Source organism: Antechinus flavipes, chromosome 4, assembly GCF_016432865.1.
Source record: "Antechinus flavipes isolate AdamAnt ecotype Samford, QLD, Australia chromosome 4, AdamAnt_v2, whole genome shotgun sequence".
Lineage (NCBI taxonomy): Eukaryota > Metazoa > Chordata > Mammalia > Dasyuromorphia > Dasyuridae > Antechinus > Antechinus flavipes.
Window position 1 is genome coordinate 335,211,492 of NC_067401.1, and position 22,369 is coordinate 335,233,860.

Sequence of the window (22,369 nt, forward strand, 5' to 3'; positions counted from 1 at the left end):
GGGCAGAAGTAGAAGGGGAAAAGGATAAGAAAGGAGTGAGGGGCTAAAAAAAAGGAAGGGCAGAAGTAGAAGGGGAAAAGGATAAGAAAGGAGTGAGGGGCTAAAAAAAAGGAAGGGCAGATTGAGAGAGGTAGTAGTCAGAAGCAAAACACTGGAAAGGAGGAAAAGGGGGAAAGGAGACGGGGGAGGGGGGGAGAGAAGGGGAAGAGGCCCGAAGAAAAGAAATGTTCTCTAAGAAGTGGGAATATAAAGAGAAAATGTAAGACAATCCCTGTCCTTCAAGAAACTTATATTTCATTGAGAGAGACATAGCTTTAAGGTGAGTTGTGACTTGATGAGAGCTGTATTTGGAGTCAAGAACATTACACGAAGGTGTGTAGAGTTATGCCCATTTCCACTAGTTGGGGGATGCATGGGTCCTCAAACTACAGCCTGCGGGCCAGATGCAGCCGCTGAGGATGATTATCCCCCTCACCCAGGGCTATGAAGTTTCTTTATTTAAAGGCCCACAAAACAAAGTTTTTGTTTTTACTATAGTCCAGCCCGCCAACAGTCTGAGGGACAGTGAGTTGGCCCCCTATTTAAAAAGTTTGAAGACGCCTGCGACTAGAGGGGAAAAAAGATAAAACAGAACAAATCTAATAATTTTAACACATGACAGGTATTCAAGTACCTGAAAATTGCTATTATGCTGTCTTTCTTGTTGCCTAGAAGTTCAATACAGCTGACATTTAGTTAATAAATGTTTTTAAAGCAGTGTTGTCTAAAAATTTTAAATATTTTGCTGGAATGGATAACTAAGGAGACTCAAAGCAATATATTGATCAGCACTTATGGGAGCATTATATATTTTTATAGGAATTAGAATATATATATATTATATTATATATATATATATATATTTTTCCTTCAAAAAGAAAGTGCTACAACTGAGAACTTTGAAAGCATGCTACAAATAATTTTTGTAGTCTTTCTTAGGATTTTAAAAGTAAGCCAGCTATGAATAAATAAAACTCCCTTTACTCCCTTCCAATATTCGTTATTTATTTTGAAGAGTGAAATCATTTTAAAGATGAATTTGGTTTATCTATAATATTGATGGCATTCTTTTCTTATCTGTACTATTAAGCTAAATTTTTTTAATGACAAGAACTCTGTTGGAAAAATTACTTTACCTCTTTAAGCCTTAGTTTTTTCATTTGTAAAATGAGAGGGTGGAATAGAGAATCTCAAAAGTCTTTTTCTACTCTTAATCTCTGTAATCTGATGATTCTGTATTTTTTCCGTAACATCCAAAATAACTTAGTTCTACTTAACTATATGAGCACTCAAATGTGTGCCTGACTGCCAAATGTTACAAATCTTGTTTATCAGGGATCTTTAAATAGCAAGCTTGCTCTTAAATCTCCACTTTACTTTTTAGGAGCCTCAAAATCAGATTAAAGAATTAGGAAAGTTTAGACAGGCAAGCCTGACTACCTCATAAGAAAGATTTGACATTAATCAATTGTCCTATGAATTCTAGGTCCTATGTATTTTCCTTTATATTTTATTGTATTTTTCTGTGCTCTTCACTATTTTGATATTGTTATGTCTTTATTTCTAAACTAAAAAACTGGTTTAGAATTTTGGGTTTTAAATTCTTCCTTGGATCGTGTGTAAGAGATTTATTTAAAAGTGAGGAAATTTTACATGAATTGATCAATAATGTTATCATTTGAAGAAAGCATAAAATGTAAATTTATTTTCTAAAGTTTTTTTGGTGGTTTATAAATCTGATCTCATGAAGACCTGAAGGGAATGTTTATAATACTAAGTAAAAGAAAATCTAAATATTATAAAAGTAAATCTGTATGTTACATTGTACGTCATCAGGTCAACAATATTTTAGATCGGAAAAATCTACAATGAATATAATCTTTAAAAGAAATATAAAGTCATATTTCAATATTTGTTTTTAAGCTATTCAACATTATTCTTTGATTAATTTTTTTTGTTCATTTAATTGTTTTAGATTATGTCATTGTCATTATCTTGAACTTTGAAGTAGCATCATCATATATATTAGATGACAATAATGAAGCTTATTTAAATGTTCTTAGTTTGAGTAGGTAGTTTTGTACATTGTAAAATAAAAATATTAGATTTCAGGGTCAGAAGACATGGATTTGATTTTTGTTTCTTCATGTGAAAAAAAAAGTTCTTTTAAAGTCTAAGTAGGACATTTTTCATCTAGCTGTTGCCTTAGCCTGAATGTTTTATGTAATGGTTAATTTGCACTATGGTTTTTTAAGATTGACTGAAGTCTTCTAATAGCATTTTTGAATATATCTTCTCTTGCAGGATAACATTTTGCCATTTGCCCTTCCAAAGCAAATGGCTCTATGTGGGCACAGAAAGAGGCAACATACATATTGTCAATGTTGAATCCTTCACACTCTCAGGCTACGTCATTATGTGGAATAAAGCCATTGAGCTGTAAGTTTGATCAAGTAATCCATGTTTAAAATTTTTTATTGCATATGAAAGTATTACATATTAGTTGTTTAATAAATACTTTTTAGAAGAAACTGAATTCCTGCCAAACATTTCTAATGTTAGGTTTATATTCTTTCCATTGGTGATTAACAGAATTCTCACACACACAAAAAAAGTTGACATATTTATGTGAGTCCTTTAAAATTCTTTTAAAGAAATATACATGATCAGCTAGATGACCCAATAGATAGAGTGCTGAGCTTGCTTTGGAATTCAAACACTAATCTTGACACACACTGCTGTCATTTAAACTCTTAAAAACTCTATGCAACTCTCTGAGACTATAATTTGTGGAATGATTGCTGATCTGCATTGGTGGAGGAAGTTTTCTTATTTCCACACTAAACGTTATTTCTTGTTAAAATATAATTCTATAATGGTAGCCTATAAGTCTTTTAGATAGAACTGATTATAATGGGACTATAATAATTTTTAATTTTCCTTTTTCTTCCACTATTTTGTTACTCGCAAATACTGATTTCTATTTTGAAATTCATTATAACTCTCAAATTGTTGTTATATATTTCACTTACTAAGCATTAGTGGACTTTTGATTTTTTATTATATCTATATCTTTGACATAAGAGTAATTTAGTGATATGCTTCTTATTTGTGGGAATAGATATAAGAGACATGAAATTTCAAGCTTTTTTTCCTTTCCCATTGTAGGTATACAATTATCATTGTTGGTATAGTTTTTCATTATCTTTCTGTACTTTCAGTGGAACCCAACTTCAAGTGGGTGGGACTGGTAGCAGGTGTCCATATAATCTCACAGATGGCTCTCAAAGTGGGAGTGGTCTCTCAACTTTATAGGGATTTAAGAATAGGGACATGCTTCCTCCCACTGAATAGGCATCAACTCCACTGTATTTTTAGGGTAGGATTCCACTTCAACAGTATCAGACAAAAATCTAGGTCTTCTTTATATAGATTATGTGACTTTTATTAAAAATGGTTTGAAATTGTTGAAGAAATAATACCTTTTTAGTTTCTATATGACAGTGTGGATTTTTGGTTTGCTGCCTCTTTAAATCAGAAGAACCTAACAAGAATAGTGGGGACAAAGTAAACATCTTATAGATATAAACAGGAATAAATGTATAATAAAAGACATTTAAAAAAAAAGAAAATATATTTTGACATTAACTTTCTATTGATTCACTTAATGAATTCTATAAAAGCAAAGGTTAAAGTAAAACCACTCTAAATATAATTAAAGGTGCTTTGTAATCAATTTTCATTTCCTTTTTTTAATGAAAAAATTAAAAAAGAATTTTGAGTCATTTGAGAGGCCATCTTAAACAATTTTGGTTTCTTCTCTGTATTGTCTTCTCTTCAACCAATATTTAAAATAGGGGTGTTAATTTTCTTTTATGATACTATTTCTTAGCACTGAATGCTCCCAGGTAGAAAGTACTTTCTCTGAGAAGAGTTATAAGTCTCTACTATTCCAGTCTTCATTTCACTCCTAAATTACTCATTAAATGGAATTGTGCCAAACTCCACAATTGAATCACCAAGGACTGTGGTATGAGGCCAGTATTGCAGGAAGTCCTAATAAATCTTAATACAATTTTACTGTTAAAGAGTTTAAGCTTAAAATGGCACTTAGATTTTAGGTTCACCCTGAACAGCTTGCTTTCTTCTTCATTTCTTACGGTAAATCAATTTCATACTATTCTGTTTCCATAATAACAGAAAGATTTCCTAAAAATCATGAAAACTTTGTCACAGTAAATGTACATCAAAAGCATTTGAAACAGAACTTTAAGTTCTTTGAATTAAAGGATTATATATTATTTAGTATTTTACTCAAACATAGTACATATTTTTAACAGAAGTATTACAGTAGTAATAATTTTTATAAATAAGTGAATATTTTTATACTTCTTGAATATTTATTAATTTTTAAAAATTACATATTTAGTTGTATCTAGAAAATCATCACCCAACATGTCCTTCCTCAGTTTTTGTAGTAGCTTTGTGCTTCAGTGTGATGACCAAGTTAGCACCCTGGGTATTTTAGAATCAGCTGAAGTCAAGATCAGCAAAAGTCCTTGATCTTTGTTCTTTGTGGAGGTGAACGGAATGGCAATGTGAAGTGAGAGCAATTGGGGCAGGAATCTGCCAGGAGTGACTCTGGTTTTTTCACTCCACTTACCAAATCCTCCACCCAATCTTCTACACAACAGATCAAACCTGCAGCATAGTGGGCAGGGCCATTCTTTCTCCAAGCATATACTGATTGAATATTGTCAAGTTGATAACTGGCCTTAAGTGCTCTGATCTCAGCGCACTGCTCAGAGTTTTCAGCCCATTACACTTCAGGGTCAATTTTTTTTTTTTTTTTTTAAAAGATCAAAAGCAATCGAAAGGGAGGGAGAAATAGGCACAGAGAATATTTAAACACTTGAATAAGGGAATGCACAAATGCATAAATCTCCTGTAGAAAAGTACTGTGAGCCAATGAAGTATTAAACTTCTTTGTGCTCTTTGAAATATTTTTCAAAAATATATTTAATATATCTAATATCTTTTTCAAAATATTTTGTGATTTTTATGCATTATTGAAGTTCTTTTTAAAGAAAATATTTCCCCAGCTGTTCCAATCTCTAGACCTGACATCTAATAACAAACTCCTGCCTTATCCTTATAATGAAATATTAATTCAGTAGATAATAAATGACTAAGGTATTTGGAGAGGTTGAAGAAAAGAAATATATGAAAAGGTACATTTTGCCAGGAAGTTATGAATTTTAGATTGTTCAAATAAAAAATTGTGATTATATTATATATTAATTACATATCATATATTAATTAAACATCCCAAATTTTGGCTTTATTTCTTTAGTAGAGAGCTTTTTCAAATTTTCTAGAACTTGATGAAACTTTGTCCTCATTCCAAGATTCTGTAGGAACTCATAGCTTTTCAATTTTAAAGGCATAAACAAAAATATATTCTGAAATTTATTTTGAGTTTTATTCAGAATATCCTGTATTACACTGGTTATAATACAGTTATAAGGGAAAGATAAAACAGTATTTCTTTCCTCAGGTTCTATTTTTTTTTTAATCCAGAATTTTCTCCTATGTTTTCAGTAGAATCTTGGACAAGTAGCATAATTGGTCTAAGCTGTATGTAATACCTGCCACTAATTTATACTACACATGATAATATTTAAAAGATTTTTTGCACTGCTTTAGAGGGAAAAAAATGACATTATGGTGTAGTAGGTATTAAAAAGAAGTAACGGGATGTTTTTAACAACAAAATATTCTAGGGAATGGAAAATATACTTCTTAGGTTCATCTTTGTTGTTATTTTTAAAGTACTTTTTTTATAAAAAATTGTGTAGTTAATGTGTATTAAAAAGGTCTAATTCTTAAAAACCTAAATATTTATGTAAATAGAGGGCCCATACTTGACCTATGTGTATGATCGTCAGAGATGACATAGTTCAGTGATTTTAGAACTTACTACTCCAGAGAAAATGAGAAAACATAGGAAGATGTTTGTTCTTAAACCTTTGCTTTCTGATAATAAATACTGTATGTAAATGATGGCCTTTTTTTTTAAACAGCTGTTGATTGGCTTTGAGTCTGGAACAGTAGCATTATGGGACCTCAAATCAAAGAAAGCAGATTATAGGTACACACATGATGAGGTGAGTCTCTTTAATTAAAAATCAAAATATTTTGCTAATGTTTTATTCTTCAATGTTTAGAGTTCCAAGCAAGATTCCCCTAGTACTTAGACTAATTTGTGTTTAAAAATTGAGCATCATTTTCTTTCCTTATCGGAAGAAAAAGGAGACTATGTATGGAACCTTTCAGGAACTATCAGATTTAGTATGTTGGTCATTTTTGCTGAATTGTTTTTTTCCTCCTTTCCTTTTTTAATCTTTTATTATGAGGGGGAATGTTGCTAGTTGAGCATTGAGGGCTTCTATAAGGTTATATAATAACAAAAGATATGTTTTTTTTTTTTAAATACAATAAAACAAATTGAATACCTTTAAAAAAAGTTAGCTTTTTCAGGCCACAGAATATATTTAAACAATAACATATATTAGGTGGTCTTTCCAAGGATTATATTAATATGAGCACTGGAAAAATCTTACTTTTTAGAATTGGATCTTTTAATTTCTGTAGAATGCTGAATGTTAATATGTATACATATGTATGCATATATAATTTGTATACACACAATTACACAATGTAGTTTAAAAATTTAAATTGCCTGACATGTCTACTTTTGTCAGTATGTGTGTTCAAGGAGGTAGAGAACTTATAAGGGTTATAGAAAAATGAAATAATGTGTATGTGTAATATAGGTCCTATTCAGATATTAGTCGTGCTTTGCCTAATGACTAATAATGGTAAATTAATATCTTTTGAAAAATTATTGTTTGACATTTACTCAATACTTATTCCTCATTTCTAGAAATTCCCTTCCTTTTCCTTACCCCATCTTCTGCTCAGTTAATTTCATACTTAGAAGACTGAGACTATCCACTGATGAGTTCATTCAACTTACCTCTTCTATTTCTCAAAAAATCTCAACATTATTAGCTTTTCTCTCCTCCTTCCCTCCTATTTCAGAAGAGGATTCACCATTGCTAAGTTTGCTCATCTATTTATTTTGTTCTTTTTCCTTCATTTTTTTTTTTTTAGGACCTTTCTTTAGCTATTCCACTGTCTCTCTTGCATCATTAGTCTCTCTCCAAATTAGCTTATAGATTGTCTTTCTATTCTTAATAAAAAAAAAAAAATCTTTCCTAAGATAATGACAAATTTTGGAGAGGGTGTGGGAAAATTGGAACACTAATACATTGTTGGTAGAGTTGTGAACTGATTCAACCATTCTGAAGAGCAATTTGGAACTCTGCCCAAAGGGCTATCAAAATTTGCATACCTTTTGATCCAGCAGATTAGAACACAAGATTTTGTAAGGGTGAATGTTGAAAATTATCCATGTATATATTTTGAAATTAAAAGCTTTAATTAAAAAAAATCTTTCATTAATTCTTTTTATCTTACTACTCGGGCTACAGACATTTCTTTTTTTTTTTTTTACTATTCAATGCCAATCTCATTAGGAAAAGTTTCTAAAGCTCTTGCCTTAGTCTACATCTACACTTCTCTTACCCCTTGCAGAAAGGTTTATTTTCTTTCTTTTTCTTTTTTTTTTTTAATTATAATACCTTTTTATTTTTCAAAATACATGCAAAGATAGTTTTCAATATTCATCCTTATAAAACCTTTATTACATAAATTTTCCCCCTCACTGTTTACTTCCTCCCTCCCCTAGACAGCAAGTAATCTAATATAGATTAAACAGGTTCAATTCTTCTAAACATTTTTCTACATTTATCATGCTGCAGAAGATAAATCAGAATAAAAAGGGAAAAAAAAAGAAAGAAAAAACAATCGGCAAATAACAAAAAAGGGGTGAAAATATTACGTTGTCATCTGCATTCAGTCCCCATAATCCTCTCTGTATGGCTCTCTCCATCACAAGTCTAATGGAAAAAGTGGCCTGAATCACCTCATTGTTAAAAAGAGCCAAGTCCATCACAATTGATCATCACATAATCTTGTTGTTATACACAATGTTCTCTTGGTTTTACTCATTTCATGTAGAATTAGTTCATGTAAGTTTCTTCAAACCTCTCTGAAGTCATCCTGCTAAGCTTCTTATAGAACAAAAGTAATCCATTACATTCATTATTCATAACTTATTCAGCCATTCCCCAACTGAGGTACAGCCACTCAGTTTCCAGTTTCTTGCCACTACAAAAAGAGCTACCACATACATTTTTGCATATGTGGCTCCTTTTCCCTTTTTTATGATCTCTTTGGGATACAGATCCAGAGATCTGGATAGTATCTCTACTATATTAGATCAAAGGGTATGCACATTTTATAGTCCTTTCTGCATAGTTCCAAATCAGATCAGTTCACAACTCCAACAACAATATATTAGTGTCCCATTTTTCCTATGTCCACTCCAACGTTTTTGATTATCTAGAAAGGTTTGTTTTCAACCTTTCTATTTAAATTACTCTTATAAAAGTCACCAATGACTAATGATCACATCTGATAATCTTTTTTTTTCACTCTTCATGCTCATTGATTTTTCTGTGTTATTAGATATTTTTAATTCCCCTGCCTTGAGAGATAAGAGGAAAAAATACTTTTTCTCTCCGTTGTCTCCTTTTTTTTGCTCCTTGTCTTTGACAGATGTGTGTTCTTTCTTTTATATGTTTTTCTTTTCTTTTGTTCTCACTGCCATTATTCTAGTGTAGACTTCATTTTTTTTTCCTTTGATGATTTCAGTTTATGAATATGAACATTTACCTATATAGAAACAAACATCAGGATTCAATTATATGAAGTCCCTTTCTGGCTCTATGATATGATTTTATTTATGATCCTTTTTTATTATGTTTTTTTTTTCCCTCACTTGTGAGTTTAAATTAAAAAGTGAAATTTTTACAGTCATTTCCATATACATTTTAAAGTTACTTTTCCTAATTTAGGATTTCAGTTTTTCTATGTCCTGAGCCCACACCTAAAACAAATAATTTGCTTTTACAATAAATCATCTAAATCCATTTGAATTGAGTTTTTCTTTTTTAAAAAATTAGTTGTAGCAGCAAGACAAACTAATAATTTGCTCTTAGATATTGAAATAATTTACATTTTAATATGTTTTGAGCTACTTGGATTTGAAAAATAAAGGACACAGATACAACGTCTTTTTAACTTGTCCTGTGCTAAGGTAGCAGTAAAATGAAGTCAAAATTGTATTCTCAAAAAATTTATTTCTAGAGTACTTCCTTGCATATCATAAGACTTTAATCTCTTGATGTTTAAATATTAAGGGGCAGAAAAAGCATTATAATTAACTTTTTTATTCTATTTACATAAATTATTTATAGCAGGAATTGACAAACTATGGTTTGAGGGAATGCCAAATCTGGTGCAGCCTGTTTTTATATAAATCAGTGAGCTAAGAATGTTTTCTGACTTTTTAAATACAATAAAATTTTATCTAAAATTGTAAAAACATTGTTAGCTCATAAGGTGTAGAAAAACTTAAGAAATAGAACATTTAGCTATACTTTAAAGCTTAAGTCATCTAGATCTGATGAATTTTACCTCTTCATGTGATGATAGATTGATTATATTTAATTATTGATTATTTTGGCCTATGAGCCATCATTTGCTGAACCCTAATTTATGGGAAAGTTCAGAATTTTAGAAATGCAACCAATAGTCCTATATAACTAAAGGCATTCTTCCTTACAACTATACTAGAGATGTTAGCTATTATTACTATTATTATCATTATTATTGACATAGTCCATCACTATTTTGGATCCTCTTTTCTCTTTTTACCCTCTCAAAATGATTTCATTAAATCCTATGGATTAAATTATTACTATGTATATAACTACCAGATCTACATCCAACCTTAGACAGTCTCATGTATTCCAGTTCTGAATTACCAACTGTCTTTTGAAATCTCCCCTACTATATATGCCAGAGACATATCCAAAACAATTTATTATCTTTCTCTCTCCAATTTTTCTATTCTTGTGAAGGTACCACGATCCTTTCACTCTCTCTGGTTTTGCAACCTCCTGAGTTATCTTCAGTTCCACCATTTCTCTCACTCTTTCTCCTATCACCAAATCTCATTTTTCACTTCACAGCATTTCTTACAGTAGACCTCTTCCTTTTATTTACAAGGCCACCAACTTGAGCCCTCTTTATACCCTCTCTCTTGGAATATTCTAATAGTTTCCCAATAATTCTCCATGCTTCTGGTCCCTCTCCATCTTCATTCTCTACCCAGATGCCAAAGTAATGTTTGGCATTAAGTTTGATAAAGTAATTACAAATCTGATTATATTGCTCCCTTGCTCAACAAATTTTAGTGATTCTAGGATAAAATACAAACTATTCTGTTTGTCTTTTGCAAGCTGGCCCCAACATATCCTTCCAGTTTCATATATATTACTCCCCTTTCTTTAATACATGGGCTACTTCAAATAGGTGTTTCTCTCTTTCTTGTATTAGTAGTTCAATTCTTATCCCTTTGTTCCCCCCTCTTAAAAAATTTTTCTTATTACTTAAATACCAAAAACTGATGTCAATTTTCAGTATTGTATATGATGCTGTGGATCTTCATTTCATATTGCTTGCGGAATATAATTTTCACACCTTATTTTCAAAAATTCATACTTAAATGTTCATCCATCAAATCTTGCTTCTGTTATCTTTTGTGCATTTTAAAATAATGTTTCATGGACTCCCCATTTTTTTTTTTTTGGCATTGTTATTATTTATCTTGCTTCACCTGTTTTCCTCTGCAAGTCCCTATTAAAAACAAATGACAGGAAACTTTAAAAAAAAAACATAATTAAGGAAAATGAATATACATAATAGTCATGTCAAAAAATGTCTATCTCTGTGCCTGAAATGTTTCACCTCTTTATCAGGAGGTAGGTAGGTATTAAATTAAACTTCATTATCTGTCTTCTGAAGTCATTGCATTTATCATTGTTTTTAGGTAGTCTTTAGAATTTGTTCTTCTTTTTTTTTTAAAACAATATTGCTATGCTACTATAAATTATTCTTGGGTTCTGCTCATTTCATTCTACAATAGTTCATTCTAACCCAAAATCTGAAATTTCTTTTTTTATAACACAATAATATTTGGTTACATTTACATAACACAATTTGTTCAGCTATTCCCCAATTAATTTGAGGCTTAGCAAATGTTTGTTGATATATTCATTTTTTTGGACAGTTCCTATGGCCAAAATATTGATCATCCCACAGCCAAATTAGGGCAAAGAGCTTCTTTGATCTTAGTTTGGATTTTATCCTTAGATGCAGATTCCTGATTTGTCACTAGGCATATACTGGAAGCATTCCAAGTTTGGTTTAGGAGTTCTTATTCCATTAGAATAACCTTGAAGATTTCAGACCTCTCTCTATATCAGACTTTTTTTTTTTAAATAGCAGAGATCTAGGTCTTCTGTAGAAGGATTGCCTGTCACCATAAGGGTAATTATGTAGATAATTACTCACAAGAACATCATACTTCTAGTTCTCATCCTATCATTTTTTGTTTTTGATTTATCTGAATTTTTCTTGCCTCTATTCTCTTTTAATCATTCACCTACCTTCTCAGAGATGGTCAGCTATGATTTATATGCTGAGCCTTTTCCTTCAAAGTTTAGGTTTCTGCCTTCATTATGTCATCATAATGAAAGGAGAAAAGAGCCCTGAATTTGACTTAGATTTAAAACTTGAACTCAGCTCTTCAGATTTCAAATCCAGACTTTGTACCTACACCATTATATTTTGTTACTTTTCTTGTATTAACAGCTTTCTAGGTGCTATTTTTTTCTCTTTTCTAAGATGTAATGCTTTCTTTCTTGCCTTCACATTTCTGATGGGGTGTATTCTTCCTTTATTCCCTACTTGGGTTGCCTTGTCTTTCCTCTTTCCTATTTATATCTTTTCTACTCCATGAGTATTGTTTTTCCTATTACTTGCTTAACTTTGATCATAATCTAGCACTCTTCTAATTCTTAAGTTGGCAAAAATTAGGGTATTTGCATCTTACTACATAATGATACAGTTTTTCAGTGCAGAGTCTGGACAAAGGTGGTGTGTGTGTGTGTGTGTAAAAATCAGTGGAATAACGTCTGTTAAGAAGCTTCTTAATAGGAAAGAATATTTTATTTTTTTGTTTTTGTATCTACAGTACCTAGCACTTCGTCTAGGACAAGGGTCCTCAAACTATGGCCCGCGGGCCAGATGCAGCAACTGAGGACATTCATTCCCCTCACCCAGAGCTATGAAGTTTCTTTATTTAAAGGCCCACAAAACAAAGTTTTGTTTTTACAATAGTCTGGTCCTCCAACAGTCTGAGGGGCAGTGAACGGGCCCTCTATTTAAAAGGACTTCAGAAGCATTTAATAAATGCTTGATGGTTGGCAGATTTGAAAGATAATAGAGAATCATCAAGAAATAACTATAAACACTTGATGATTTGTATGTAAAGTACCTCATTTAGGACTCAATAAATATTTGTACCTCTCTATTGTCCAGAATGTGTCTGGGCCATTCTCATTAAGTGGCATATTTTTCAAGAATGCTCAGTAATTTTTAATATTAGCCCCCCAAAAAAGAAGAAAAAAAAGTTAAATCTGCTTTTTTGAAAATAAATTTCCCCCAGAATTCAATAGAAATAATACTTAGAGAGTTAAATTATTTCCTGTTAATTGTACTCAAGAATTGGCTGTATATATATAAAATAAGGGAAATGAGGAAATACATTTAGTTTTGTGGTATAAGCACTAGCTTTGGATCCCTTTTTTAATGAAACAAGTAAAAAAAAATTACATTGTTCAGTAGATTTTAGACTTCCATTGTCCTGTGGTAATAAACTTTTTTATAAAATTAAATATTTCCATAAGTGCTTATTTTCAGAGATGCTAATGGAAATGAGTATTTTCAAATGCATTTACTGATGCTTTTAAGTGTTAAGCACTTTGTAAATCTTAAAGCATTACATAAAGTAAACCATCATTATTATAGTGATATACAAATATATGTATAGTATTATACATGCAGTAATACAAATATATACATATGTGTCACTAGCATAATGTTTTCATCATGTTGATTTGAGAATTGAAAAAAAGGGGCAAGAATTAATTATTTACTAATTTCAAATGAAATTTTATTTTTCTTACAGTTAATGTATTAAGGAGTAATATTGCTACTTCTTACAGTAATCATACTGATTTGAGGATATTCTAAAAACTCTAAAATATAAATATAAATAAATAAAGATTATCTTAGTTCTTAATTGCATCTTTAAAAAAATTAACTTTTTCTTCTTCTTTACTCTACATAGGCTATACACTCTGTTGCCTGGCACCATGAAGGAAAACAATTCATTTGTAGTCATTCAGATGGCACTTTGACAATATGGAATGTAAAGTCTCCTACCAAGCCTGTACAAACAATTACTCCACATGGTAAGGCTACTTATGATTTAATACTTACTGTATTATGAGAGGATTTTTTTTTTTTGTATAGTCTCCTTATTTCAAGATGAATTAAAATGTTTTTGACACATGCATATATGCTTTTATATTTTAACAACCCACAAAGAAAAAAATATATATATCTTTTATTAAAAATCATATATTTTAAATCAACTGGTATTTATTCTGCCAAAGATTTGTGAATTTAAGCTTTGGAAGACTAAGGAAAAAAATATTTTTATTAGGTCATTTCTTGAAAATGTCCTTTCTTGAGTAGGCTGAAAAATCAGCTTTGTAATATGAACAAGTAATTTCTTTCTCTGAACATCAGTTTCTTCATTTATAAAATGAATGAGTTGGAATACATGAATGTACCTAGCATCTATTAATGTTTTGTGATCATGACTTTTAGCATGGGGGATGAATTTATATTAAAAATGTAAACTAATTCACTGAACCATTGCAGTTTAGCACCTTTGCAATTTATATACTTAGTTGAGCTTGGAGAAGTGTAGTAACTTTACTAAGATGACACAGCCAATATGAATATGCTTGTGGTGCTTCCTAGATATAAGAATGGCTCTCTTAACTACTTTGCCATGCTGCATCTCAGGAATCTATAATTATTGAAAAATGCAGAAAAAAGTTTTATACTTTCCTTTCTATGGCTTATATGGTAAAGTCAGATACTTTCTAGGCATCTTTAAGGAAGTTATATATTTTGTTTTTTCCAACAGCATATGAATTTAATGATTTTTACATGAAGATTGCATATTTAGAATATTATCAATTTAATCTTGTAGATAATTTAGTTACTATGTAAGGTATCACTGCCCCCCAATAATCCCCCTTCTGACAGATTGTTGTCAGAGAAACAGTTATGCAGAACTGGAAGTCATTTTTTTAATATAAAAATATAAGTACATTATCATAAAAGAGATTTTCACATTCATATTCATAAATAGAGATTTTATATTAAATTATTTTTAAGATAAGTAAATGGGAGATGAGATTTTTTTTTTAACATGGTCTTCTATTGGCTTTTATTAATACTGAGCTGTAGGCATATGAGTTTTAATTTTTGTGCATCTAAGGACATTGCAGTAAAGAAATTTAAGAAATAAAATGGCTTTTACTTTCTGAAGCAATAGGGATTTATAGAAGATTTTTTTTTCTTACAGTGGTTAATTAGTAATATTTGAAGCCACATGATGTGTATAAATTTCTAGCATTTTATAACAGTAGTCACCATTTAGAAATTTGTTTTACATTTTCTGCAATAAAATTTAATGTCAGAAAACATTTTCCTTTGGTAGAAATTTCATCTTATCATCATTCACTAAACATATTTTCTTCTTACACCATCATCCAGTAGAGGGAGTTTGGTGTCTAAATGTCAAGAGCAGCAAATCAAATTGTTTACACAGTAAGCCTTGAAATGTTTGTCCAAGCAAGATTTAAGTTTTGCCAACTTCATTGAAGCCTGGAATGCCATGCAACAGAACATCATGTTAAGAAATTTATGTTATCTCTTTCTAAATTCACAAGAAAATGAAACACAGAAACATCATACCATAGTGAAAAAGAGCTTTGGACTTGATGTCAGGAGAATCTGAATGAAGGCCCCAAAGTGACATTTAGTTATTGTGCATGGGGAAAATCTAATAATCCCTATTGAATCTTATCAGGAAAGTGGAATTAATAATAAAACCCTTAGTACCTTCTTCACTGCATTGTTGTAAGGCTTGAACTACTATGTAAGGGGCTGTGTAAACCTTAAAGCATGTGATACATGTTGCTTATTGTTATTAAGCCAGTAGAAGCTAACTGGTCTTGAGCTGCCTTAAATCTGTATGCTAAAAGAAAAATAGGTAATAATTTAATGATTCACCTAAGTGAAAATTTCATCCTTCAAGAGTAGGTTGTATTCTGGATTTGATACTTATTCTTGGTGGAAAATTAGTTTTTGGGATAGAAATAGGAAATTAGAGAGAATTAACTACTCTGTGTTTTTTAGTTACTGAGAGAAAAGGAAATCTTGATATGATCTGATATGTACTGTAGATTTTGGGAAAGCTAAGTTACAAAAGATTTCAGAGAAAAAAATAGGTAGACTTTTATGTTCTAAAATTTTAAGTGGGAAACCAGACCTGCCCAAGAATGAAATTTTGAAAACACAAACGAAAACAATTCTATTAAGGAAGAATGGAATTGGGGTGGAAGAGGATGTGACAAGCAAGTTTCCAAAAGAGGAACAAATCAGCCTAGGTTGGAAACACAGCAGATTAGAGTTTGTAGGCCGTCAATGTAGAGAACTGGGTTTAAGAGTGTAATCCTGACCTTTCTAGCCTAGGTGAGATAGAAAGATCTAGTCATATTAATGTGTGTGTGTGTGTATCTCTCTTCTATATATATATGTGTATATATATATACACACACACACACACACACACACACACACACACTGTTTTTAACCAGTTTACTGAACAATTGGGTACTAGATATATTTTAAGAAAGATTTTGATAAAGTACCTCATACTTTTCTCATACTATTAGATGTAATTTAGATGATATAATTAAATGGATTAAAAATGTTTGAAGGGCTTCTTGTTGTTAATGTTTCAATATCTTTATGACAGAAAATCTTTTTCAAAATACTCTAGGGATCTGTGATTGTCTGTGTGCTATTTAACATTTTTTCCAGTCATTTAAAGGCATGTAAAACATGATAATCAAGTTTGTAGATGATGCAGAACTGGAAGGGTTATCTAACACACTGGAAAATATAGTTGGGATACAAAAAGGTGATTCTAGGCAAGAGCACTGGTCTGAAGCTAATAAGATGAAAATCCAGTAGAGACAAATGGGAAGTATTAACATTTGGGTAAATAAAAAATAATACAAATACAAAATGGAGGAGACTTGGCTAGACTGCAATTCATTACTTTTTCTTTTTTTAAAGAATTGTACCTGAAATACCATTTATAAAGATCTTCATTGATGTTGTAAGGAAAACAAAATTGTCATCTATCTCCTTTGTTTGGTATGAAATATTGGAAAAATCCTAACTCTAAGCATTATGTCTCAGAGTGTTAGAAGATGGATACCACAGTATACTTAAATAGAATTGCAGTGTTGATTATTCAATTTTACTTTCCTATTTTAAAAAATAAACTATCATTTATATAGTGCTTTCCAGTTTGCAAGGTGCTTTTAATATTATCCCATTGGGTCTTCACTAAGACTGAGCTAGGTTAAGTGATTTGCCCTGGGTAACAAACCTAATTAATGAGTGTCCCAAGCTGTATTTCAACTCAGAACTTATTGATTCCAAGTTTGGGGCTCTAGTTTCTATACCACCTAACTACCCAAACTCTCAACTTAGACTTGTAAAACTTTTTTTTCTGCTTATCTGAAGTCTTAAAATTGATATATTCAGTGAGTACAAAAGGAAATAAAAGCACTAACATAATCTTTCTAGCAAGCTCAAGAAGTGTGGGCTAATAATTGCTGACATTTCAGTTCTATCCATTCCGGTCTTCTAATTACATCAGCATTTTTTTTTCCTGAGGAAATTGCTGTCTTAACTGAGAAGAGGGCATACCAGAATTTTCCAGCTTTGTTCTGCTTCCAGTGTGAACCCAAGTTAGTATATGAAACCAGAAATTTCCATAGTGGCAACCTTTTTGGAATTATAGTCTCACTTTCAGCCTTTTTGGGAATTCCTAATTCTAATTTTCATGAAGTCAAAGTAAACACATGTTAATTGGATTTTGCTCTTTACTAATATAGCATAGCCTTAATAGGATTAAAATGACACCTAGTGGTGAAATCTGATAGCCTTTCCCTCCCAACCCCCTTTTTTGTTTGGTCTTTTTTTTTGTTTGTTTGTTTGTTTGTTTGTTTGTTTAGAAACCACTAGAGGATAACTAGTTTATGGATTCATTGTGCCGATTTTTCAGTATTAAATTTCATGTTCAGGGATTATGCCATCTTAGAAATGCATGCTTTTTTTAAAAGAAAAGATTGGGCAAGTGCGTAGTTGATTACCATTATATAATCATTCCTTAGATAAATAACTCGAAGCACATAACCTACTGGTTGAGATTAAGGTCATTTTCAAGAATGAAGCGCTCACTCTCTTTCTCTCTCTCTCTCTCTCTCTCTCTCTCTCTCTAGATATAGATATAGATATGGAATATTGATTTCTAAAACTTATTTCCTCAAAAATCCGAGTAGATTTGAAGTTCTTATTAACTTTCCTATATTGTGATTGTTGCGTAAGGGCTAGAGAGCTAGCCTTGAAGCCAAGAAATCTGGTTTTAAGTTTCTTCTGACTTCTGAGTCATACTGGTTGTGTGACTCTGGGCAAATTGCTTAGCCTCATTCATAAATTATAGAGAAAGTGAATTTATAGAGGTGATTTCTTTACCCAGGAGCTACTAATATAATGAAATTAAAAGTCTTTTCCCTTTACTAGGTTATTTGATATATCATGATGTATCCCCTGTCTAGACAATCATGAAAAACATATTTTTAATGGATTACTTTAAATTCATCTACCTAGTTAGCCACAGCAACATTAAATAGTTAACCATTGTTGAAAATTACCTTAATAGCTTAATTTTTAATAGTAAAATTCTAGGTATCACTTTTGGGCTATTTATTTCTCCTTGAAAGACCTGAAATTGGAAAAATAAGAGGCTGCTTGAATTTAAGAATCTCTTTTCTAGAATTGCCTTCAAAAGATTATCCCATTATTAACCCTTCAAAAGATTATTATGGCTTCAAAGGATAATCCCTAAAAGATTATCCCACAAAATGATAGCATGGAAAGAGAGTTGTAAGATCCAGAGTAACTACTTATCATTCTCAATTTTACTATATTTAGAAAGAAGATATGGGATTAGATTAAAGTTCTTTATTACTCTTAATTTCAAAGCCCTTTTTGGAAGAAATAACAATTTATATTTGTATAAAATCATTAAGAGAATTTTTGTTGTGTGTGAAGAATTGTAATAAAGGTTTAGGGTCTAGAGAAGAAATGGGGAAGATAGAGGGGACTATTCTTGACACTTGAGTTTGGAAAAGAACACTATATGAAATTAATAATAATTAGAGCTAGAAGTGCTCTTAAACACTAGTCCTTTCTCTCATCTTATAAATGTCCAGAATCTGAGGTGAGAATGGAAGGAATGTGACCAAGGTCATATCTGTAACAGTTCAAACTCATAATCTTTGACTTTAAATCTAAAGATCTTTCATACCACAAGTTTTTTTTTTTATCAAGGTATCTACTATGTTCCAGTTTCCTCTCTCCTCTTTTCTCTGAGCTTCACTACACCTATAGTCTTTAATTACAATGTGATGCCCTGGTACCATACCCTGAACTCTTTGGCAAAAGAATTATGCTAAGTAGTGTACTCATAAGTGAAACAATGTAGTATGAACCAATTCTTGCAATGTCAAGGAGCAAAATAGTGATTGGTAAGCTGAATTCAAGAAGACTTTTGCAGCAGGTAACTTTTAAGTTTTGAAGGAGTTTATTGGATGTGAACAAGAAGGAGTACTTGATAAGGATGTGCTAGTACATGCAGACACAAAGATTGAGGCAAGCAAATTACTTGTGAGAAGCAATAAAACAATTAGCTCCATTAGAGTAGACTATGAAAGAATTTTGTTAACTTGTGATTTGAGACAGCTATTAAAGAAGTATTTTCTGTTATGTGATAATATGGGGGATAAATAGTATATAAGCCAACCATAACATTAAGTGACATCTTAAAATATCTTATCTTAATTTTTCTTTCCACTATATCTTCTGCGCAATAAAATTATTTAAATAAAAACAAACCTGAAGATATATGATATAATGTTTTTTTCCAAACCCAATTACTTCTAGGTTGATTTCCAGTTTTCTTAACAGTTTTTCTCAAATAGGGAGTCTTTATCTTAGTGTTTAATTATTGGGCTCATCAAAATTTTTTCTGTCTTTTTTAATTTCATAGAAACTTCAAAATTACCATTATTAAGCATTTATATTTTTCTCCCACTTCCACAAATTTAAAGAAATTAAAGAAAAAAAAGGAAGGAAAATTAAAGTTGAAAGGAAGGAGCAATGTTGTATTATCATAAACATAATTAAACAATACAAATTGATACTTTACATCCAAAAATGCATTTTCACTGTGTATATTAATTTACTGTGTCACCATCATGAGATGAGCAGCATTCTTTATCACTTCTCTAAATTTATGGCTGATCATTTTAGTTGAATAGAGTTAAGTTTTTCAGGATTATTTGCTTTTGCAATTTTTAATGTTATATTATAAATTGTTCTGTTTTGCTCACTTTATTACTTCATACACATTTTCCCAAGTATTTCTGAAGCTTTTTTTTTCATTTTTTCCAATACATTAATACCCCAATATATTCATATGTCATAATTAGTTCCACTAGTCTCCAGTTGAAAGATACTTCAGGATTTAATTCTTTGATACAAAAAAACTATAATAAGCATTTTTACACCTAAAGGAATTCTTTTCTCTTTGATCTTTTTGGTCTGTATGCCTCCTAGTCATGTCAGTGGGTCAAAGAACACAAAGCTTTTAGTAATTTAAGTATAATTCCAAACTGCTTTCCAGAATGTTTGGACCAATTCACAGGACCATCACTAACACATCATTATGTCAGTTTTTTCATAGCCTCTCCAATATTTTTAAAAAATTTTGTTACCTTTGAAAGCTGATAAATGTAAACTTAAACTAAAGAATTGCTTTAATTTGCATTTCTCTAATTATCAGAGATTTAGAACATTTTTTTCATATAATATAAAAAATTTAGATTTAATCCTTTGAAAATTGCCTGTTCATATCAATAGAGCAAAAACTATTCTTCTTCTTTTTATTATAGCTTTTTATATGCAAAACATATGTTTGCATGGGTAATTTTTCAACATTGACCCTTGCAAAAACTTCTGTTTCAATTTTTCCCCTCATTCCCTCCACTCCCTCCCCTAGATGTCAGGTAGTCCCATACACGTTAAATATGTTAAATTATACGTTAAATACAATATATGTATACATATTTATACAGTTATCTTGTTGCACAAGAAAGATCGGATTTAGAAAGAAGATAAAAATAATCTGAGAAGAAAAAAAAAACAAGCAAACAATAACAGAAAGAGTGGAAATGTTATATTGTGGTTTCTCATTTCCCAGTATTCTTTCTCTGGATGTAGCTGATTTTGTTCATTACAGATCGATTGGAACTGATTTGGATCCTCTCATTGTTGAAGAGAGCCACATCCATCAGAATTGATCATCATGTCGTTTTGTTGTTGAAGTGTATAATGATCTCCTGGTTCTGCTCATTTCACTTAGCATCAATTCATGTATGTCTCTCCAATCTGTATTCCTCCTTCTGGACATTTCTTATGGAACAATAATATTCCATAACATTCATATACCACAATTTATTCAGCCATTCTCCAATTGGTGGGCATCCCTTCAATTTACAGTTTCTAGCCACTATGAAAAGGGCTGCCACAAACATTTTTTCACATATGGGTCCCTTTTCCTTCTTTAATATCTCTTTGGGATATAAGCCTAGTGGTAGCACTGCTGGATCAAAGGGTGTGCACAGTTTGATAATTTTTGAGTATAATTCCAAATTGCTTTCCAGAATGGTTGGATCCATTCACAATTCCATCAACAATGCATCAGTGTCCCAGAAAAACTATTATTATCATAAATTTAAATCATTTTTCCCCCTGAGGCAATTGGGGGTAAGTGACTTGCCCAGGGTCACACAGCTAGGAAGTGTTAAATGTCTGAAGCTAGATTTGAACTCAGGTCTTCCTGACTTCAGGGCTGGTGCTCTATCCACTGCGCCTCCTAGGTGCCCCAAATCAATTCTTTATATATCTTGAAAATGAGATCTTGATTAGAGAAACCTGCTGAAAAAGATTTTTTCCAGTTAACTATTTTCCTTATAATCTTGGCTGTACTAGATTTATTTACAAAGCCCTTTTAATTTAATTTAATGTAAACTAAATTAAAATGAAAACTTTGAGATTATTTTTTAAGATGTGATGTTTTATATCTAGGTCATGTATTTATTTGGAGGTTATCTTGGTACATGGTATAAGATGTTTATCTAAGTTTGATATCTTCCAAATTGCTATCCACTTTACCCAGCAGTTTTCCCTCAATAACAAGGGTCTTTGACTTTATTAAACACGAGGCTATGGGACTTGTTTATTTCTGAATGTTATGTACCTAATCTAGTCCATTAATAGATCAATATTTTTAAATCAGTAACAAATTATTTGGGGAGTTACTACTTTGTATATAGTTTGAGATTTCCAATTACTGTGGTCTCTTTCCCACTTTTTATTTCCCTTGAGATTCGTGAACTCATGTGTCTTCAGATAAATTTTATTATTATTTTTTTTTTAATTTGAAGTAGTACAGAAAAAATTACTTTATGTTCACTTTGTCTTAATTTCTGTAAAGTATTTTGCAGTTTTATTTAAGTAGTTCTTGTGTGCTTCTTGACGTATGTTTCCAGTACTTTATACTTTATATAGTTCTTTTAAGTGGAATTTCTCTTTCTATTTCTGCTTGTCAGTATATTTAGATTCTTAACTGTTAATCAGTGTTTTCACAATTTCTTTCAACTTCGCATATTAGAAAGAGTATTTGACTCAGAGGCAAGAAATTCTCAATTTAAATTTTTGCAGACATTCA

At 31.0% G+C, this 22,369-nt stretch overlaps 1 protein-coding gene across 1 annotated transcript in view; it reads left to right on the forward strand.

Moving 5' to 3' along the window:
• Positions 1–22,369, forward strand: part of STXBP5 (syntaxin binding protein 5) — a 199,145-nt gene that overhangs the window by 44,006 nt on the left and 132,770 nt on the right. Inside the window, exons 5-8 of the mRNA XM_051996743.1 lie at positions 2,344–2,478; positions 3,208–3,328; positions 6,123–6,206; positions 13,487–13,610. Of these exons, the coding sequence (XP_051852703.1) occupies positions 2,344–2,478; positions 3,208–3,328; positions 6,123–6,206; positions 13,487–13,610 (464 nt within the window). The remainder of the gene's footprint in view (positions 1–2,343; positions 2,479–3,207; positions 3,329–6,122; positions 6,207–13,486; positions 13,611–22,369) is intronic.